At 44.7% G+C, this 6,129-nt stretch overlaps 1 protein-coding gene across 13 annotated transcripts in view; it reads left to right on the forward strand.

The window, feature by feature from the left end:
- The window catches only part of SLC6A16 (solute carrier family 6 member 16), a 59,772-nt gene extending 54,615 nt beyond the window's left edge, over nucleotides 1-5,157 (forward strand). For 6 of the 13 annotated variants that reach the window (XM_072966632.1, XM_072966637.1, XM_072966636.1 and 3 more), the window contains 6 exons: nucleotides 56-297; nucleotides 1,644-1,830; nucleotides 2,228-2,429; nucleotides 2,550-2,709; nucleotides 3,838-4,000; nucleotides 4,218-5,157. In XM_072966632.1, coding sequence (XP_072822733.1) covers nucleotides 56-297; nucleotides 1,644-1,830; nucleotides 2,228-2,429; nucleotides 2,550-2,709; nucleotides 3,838-4,000; nucleotides 4,218-4,463 — 1,200 coding nt within the window. In that variant the 3' untranslated portion in view covers nucleotides 4,464-5,157. The other 7 variants (XR_012075411.1, XR_012075412.1, XR_012075413.1 and 4 more) reach the window with 7 other exon arrangements.
- Nucleotides 5,158-6,129: the final 972 nt, after the last annotated feature.

The raw sequence follows: 6,129 nt of genomic DNA on the forward strand, positions 1-6,129 counted from the left end.
TGGTTTGCCTCTCCTCCCTTTATATCCCAATTTGCATGGTCCTTCTCCTCCGCATGTGCCAGCCCTGTACTCTGTGGAAGTGTGGCGCCGAACAGGGAACCAGCTCTTTTTGTCCTTGGGCGCCGGCTTTGGCAGCTTCACAGCAGTCAGCTCGCACATCCCTCGGTCCAATAACTGTGTCATGGATGCCTTTGCTGTGTCATTTCTCAACTTGGTTGCCTCAATGACTACCACGGTGTTTGTATTTGCTGTAATGGGTCACTTGGCCATAAAGAACAACGAAAAATGTTACTTGATGTGAGCCCAATTATTCATATGGAGATCATCACAGAGACCACTCTTAGAAACAGCCCACAGAACTCAGGGATGATGGTTGTCAGTATGAGGCCCTCAAACTGGGGCATCCTAAATCTTAGAAACACCTGAATCTCACCAACTCTGTCTCTTTCAGAGGTGCATTTCTAGTCTAGGAAACCCCCAAAGTTGGTGGTTTTCAAAGGTGTATTCACCCTATTCTTAACCTGGGGTTACCATGAAAAAGTTAGAGGATATGTTCAAGTGAACCATTAGACAAAAAAAAAAAAAAAAGGCCCACTGCACCAAGGTGTGCATAGCCTACTCCCCTTTTTCTTCTCCTATAACATTCATTCCAAAAATGCTCATTAGACATTTATAAAACATCTCCTATCTACCAACCCATGTGTTGAACTCTGGAAACATAGCCAATGGTGAATTAGACCACCATCCCTGACCTCAAGAAAATCATAGTCTTTTAAGGAAGTAAATACTAAACAGATAATCACAAATAGATCAGGACTGGTAGTCAGGATGATGAGGAGACACAGAGGAGGGAGTTACTAACTTTCTGGGGCAGTCAGAGAAGGCAGTCCGGAGCTGTGTTTGTCTCCTCACAAATAATCACTGTTAGTATTCTTTCAAATATTTCAATTTGTAGACCTACATATAAAAACACACCATCTAAAAAATTAGATCATACCATATTACTTCTCTGCAGTTTGTTGACTTGCTTTTATAAAAATTGATCATGAATAGATTTCCATGGCAGTAAACAGAGTTCAGTGCGCTAAGTAAGGATTTGTAGGAATTTGCCAAATGGAGAATGGTGAGAAGGTAGGATTGAGGTAAACTGAGTAGGGGTAGAGTGGGGTTGTTTTAGGCAGAGGGAACCTCATGTACCAAAGACACTGAGAAAATAGTGTGGCAAGTTGAAGAAGGTTTAATAGTTGAGTATGGCTGAAGTATATAGAAGGTTAAGAGAGCTGTGAGTAAAGAAGTTGGAGAGGCTAGCGGGTCAAGAAAGCTGAGAAACCATCATGTTATCCTGAGATTGTCTAGTAGGAGATAGGAGTCCTAAAGCTGTCACTGATAACTATAGAAAAGACCCCCTCCAGGAATCTACTTAAGTCAGAAATTCTCTGGCCCCCGACAGACATCTTTGTGATTATGAAAACAGGTATCAGGCAGTGTACGCCAGGATTCTGGAGGCCTAGGTTTCAGGGAAGGCTCTACTTTAATCAGATCAAAAACTCTAGGCTAGTGATTTCCCTTCTCATCCAGAGGATAAGGGAGGAGGCTACTGTGAAGGGCCAGATGGTTTTATATGGTTCTACCTCTGTCCCCAGGAATGCTAAGACAGTGATGGATCTGGTAGCTGCAAATTTGCTGCCTCATGAGGCCCAGCCCCCAGATAGTCTGCATCATGATCCGAGCTCCATCTATTCCAAGTGGCTCAACAACCTCCCTGGACAAGTCAAAGAAAGGATCCTACCCCATTTGACCAATTGTGACTTGTCTGAGCAATTGAGTGAGGTAAGTAAGGGTTGAGGATGGGGCCCTAGAGGTCCCCTCAAAACCTCCGGTGCACCAGAAACTTCTCTCCTTAGGTGTCTGCAGAATTGAGAAAGGCAATTCTCAGGAGTATCTTGGACAGCCAAGACCAAGGTTCACAGTATCCTTTAGTGATAAGGTAGTTGTAGCCTCTGTAGCACCAGGCACCAGAGTTCATATAAGCTTTTTCAGCCCAACCCCAAAGAGCTGCTAGACCAGCGGCTATTTTAGGAGGAAGTCCTCATGCCTCAAGGCCAGATGAGTATAATAACATCCATTAACAGTGCTACAGGTAGTTTCCTAGGGGAGGGGGTGGGAATGGAGCCAGGGACCGACAGCCTGAGCTCAGAACCCTCGCCATTCTTCCCTTCACTCGCAGGTTATGGTGGGCCCAGGTGTGGCTATTGTGGCGATCAGTAATATCATCTCTGTGTTTTCTGGATCCACCTTCTGGGCCATCATTACCTTCGTGTTGCTGGTGACCCTGGGGCTGAGCACTGTAATAGGGATCACACGAGGCATCATTACCCCTCTCCAGAATACTTTCTCTTCCCTCAGGGAACATTCAGGGCTGCTCACAGGTACTCTGACCTATGACCCCACTCCCACCTATGGCCATTGTTTAGTTTAAGCCCCTCTGGGACTCTTACACAGCCCAGCTTGAATTCTGACCTTTATTTAAATCTGATGTTTTCCTCCAGTGGGTGTCTGTGTGCCTATGTTCCTGAGCAGCCTCCTTTTCGTGAGGCCCTTGGGCAGCTACTATGTGAACCTGCTGGATGATTATTGGACATCTCTGCCCCTCTTCTTCGTTGTCATCTTGGAGACCGTGGCCATGGCCTGGATCTATGGGGCCAGGAGGTAATGTCCCAAGTCCAGGATCTCCTGCCGGGCACTCAGACAGCTAGGGTCCCTAGGGAGCATTGGCCCCTCCTGCTCTCACTGCCAGATCTCTTATTGCAGGGCTTATGGAGACCCCCCAGGAGGGTAGGAAGGAGAAAAGCATCGGTTGGTTCCAGGAGAAAATAGTTGTAAAATGGAAAAGTGGTGAGCAGTCTCTACAAGTCCAAGGGGCTCCTGAGGTCTTCATTTAACCAGGGTAGTGTAGAAATCTGAAGTGTGTAATCTCTTGTTTCTAGAAGTGTGTTCTATGGACCAGAAGCATTGGCATCTTCTGGAAGCTTATCAAAAATACAGACCTTCAGGCTCCACGCTAGACCTTTGAATCTGTATCTGTATTTTAACAAGAACCCCAAGGGATTCTATGCACGCTGCCATTTGAGAAGCACCATGTAATCCAAGGGTGGCAGCGTTTACAGGTGATAGTGGCTCTTGGCATCAGTTTGCTCATTCATACACCCAATCACTCTCAAATATTTCATAGGACCTTCTATGTGCCAGGCAGGCCTTGTGGTTAGTGCTTCAGGTGCTAAGATAAATTAAATTTAGTTTCTGCTCTCAGAGTCCAAAGAGGGAGACATATCCTTGGGCAGGGTAGTAAGTCTATGACAGAAGCAGCCGAGGGTACTCTAGGAACACAGATTTTTATCTAAAGAAGACTGAAGAGTCAGGCAAGGAGAGGATGCATGAACAGAATCTAGAAAGATGAAGTGGAATTTGTCAAGGGAGAGGAAGAGAGAAAGGTGTTCTAGGCGGAATTGCATATGTACTGGGATTAAGAAGGTGCACCAAAGAGAGCTGGGTATATAGGCTTGAAGAAGCCACGCTGAGGAAGTTGGCTTTTATCTTGAAGGGTGATAGGGGAGAGAAATGTTTTGTTTTTTGTTTTGTTTTTTAAATCCTGGGGTTGGGACAGAAGTCAGACAGAAAGAGGATGAATTAGTAGCAAGAAGATTGGTTGTGGAGGTGAACAGAAAGGTTTAAGAAATGTTAAGGGCCCTCTCCTGGGCTAAGTTTGGACTGACCCCCATACCAAGGCTGAGTAAGGCCTGAATGGGCCTCCCAAAGTCTTGTGGCCCTTCCTCTCAGGTTCCTTGCAGACCTGAGTATCATGTTGGGCCGACCCATCTCCCCCGTCTACCGTTGGCTGTGGTGTTTTCTGTCTCCATTTGTGCTGCTAGTCCTGTTTTTAAGTGCCCTGATTCACCTGTTTGTGAAGAAAATCACCTACTTGGCCTGGGATTCAAAAAGTGTGAGCCTCCCTCCCCAGACCCCAGAAACCCCTCGGGAGTGGGAATAAGACTTTTCAATCCACTCTTCCACCTATGACACAGACTTCTTATTCCCTGATTCCCTGGAGATTCAGTTATTTAAGTCTCTTGCTTTGGTTCATTTCCTACCCCCGCCCTCGTCAGCCTTCCACTTCAGAGAACCTGGACATTCTAAAACTTCCTCCCCTTCTTCCACAGTCAGATGAAGTGACCCGAACTTACCCATCATGGGCTAAAGTCCTGCTTATAGCCCTCATCATCCTTACCATCTTGCCTGTCCCTGCCTACTTCTTCTACACCTTCACTGAGGTGACATCTGCCTCCATGACCCACAGGAGGGCCACAGTTATCCTCAAGCCTGAAGCTAAAGAGGGCTTACCGAAGGCCCATCTATGGCTTCAGGTGAAGCAAAGCCTAAAGAAGGTGAATAAAATGGATAAATAACCAAGAAAAAAACTTTCTGCCATGTGAGTAATTCCTCTTGGACATAAAGACTTGGTTCATTTGACACAGCACCACTTCTTTATCAAAGTGGAACTCCCTGGCTGGCAACTTGACGTTAGAATGGAAGTTTGTACCCCTTGACCAACATCCCTCCACTTCCCGCACTCTCTAGCCCCTGACAACCACCATTCTACTCTCTGTTCCTATGAGTTCAGCATTTTTAGATTTCACATATAAATGAGGTGATGGTGTTTATCTTTCTCTGACTTATTTCACTTAGAATAATGCCCTCAAGGTCCATGTATGTTGTTGAAAGTGGCAGAATTTCCTTCTCATGGCTGAATAATATTCCATGGTGTGTGTGTGTGTATGTATGTATTTGTGTATAATTTTTTTTATCCATTCACTCATAGAGGGACACTTAGTTTGTTTCCATATTTTGGCTACTGTAAATAATGTTGCAATGAACATGGGGGTACAGATATCTCTTTGAGGTAGTAATTTCATTCCCTCCAATATATGTCCAGAAGTGGGACTGCTGGATCATAAGATAACTTGTACATTATTCATTTTTGAACTGCCTGTTCATTTCGTATGCCCATTTGTCTATTGGGTTGTTGATCCTTTTATGCAATTTGTAAATTTCTTGATATATTAGGGAAATTAAGCCCTTTGTTATAAATGTTGAAGCTTTTTACAAGTTTGATGCCTTTTAATTTGGTTAATTTTCTTTTTATTTTGCCCTACAGAGATTTTGTTTTTATATAGTTAAAAGAATAGTTAAACTGATCAAACTTAATAGATTCTTCTTCTTATGTTATTCTTAGAAAGCCCTTCCCTGTCCAAGATAAATGCGCTCATATTTATTCCCAGTGAATTGTGTTTTCATTCTCTACATTGTGGTCTTTACCCATCTGAAGTATATTTTGTTGTAAGAAGCATAATTTTTCCCCAGGTGTTTTGCCAGTTGTTCCAACCCAATTACCGAATACTCCATATTCTGTTCACTGATTTGAAATGCCGCTTTATCACATCCTGATTTACATCAGCAGCCAGGTCCTCTTCTAGACTTTGTATTCTACGCTGTCAAGCTGCTTGTGTAAATCTGCTCCAGAACCGCACTGTTTTAGATATTGAAGCTGTATACTATGTTTAATCTTTATAGCACAGTAGTTAAGAGTGTGAACCGTGAAACAGGTCTCCTGAGTGCTAGCTTAGCTCTCCCCTTACCTCAGTCCACAAAGTGTGTTAACCATTAAGCCACTATCCATACTAAATTTTCCGGGCAACCAATGACCTCACTCCACCCACCGCAAGGCTAAGTTGGCCTGGTAACTGGTGGCCGTAGGAATCCTCCTCAAAGAATAAACTTAGAAGATGCTCCAAGGAGGCAGGGATGACGAAGTGAAAAGGAGCGGGAAAAACTGAACTGTGCTTCACACCTAAGTGTGCAGGTCGTCAGCTCTCAGAGCTTGGGGAACGGTGGAGAAGGCGGCAGTGAGAGAGGTTAAGTCCAAGACGCCGCCATGATCTCGGACTGCGGGTCCGAAACCTAGAAGAGTGAATCAACAGGGGATGGGCTGGGGCTCTGTAGGAGGCACCTCAGATGTGAGCATCTCCAAGGTGAATTGCCTAAATCATCTTCCAGCTACAGCGAAATATTAAA

This window comes from Vicugna pacos, chromosome 9, assembly GCF_048564905.1.
Source record: "Vicugna pacos chromosome 9, VicPac4, whole genome shotgun sequence".
NCBI classification, from domain to species: domain Eukaryota; kingdom Metazoa; phylum Chordata; class Mammalia; order Artiodactyla; family Camelidae; genus Vicugna; species Vicugna pacos.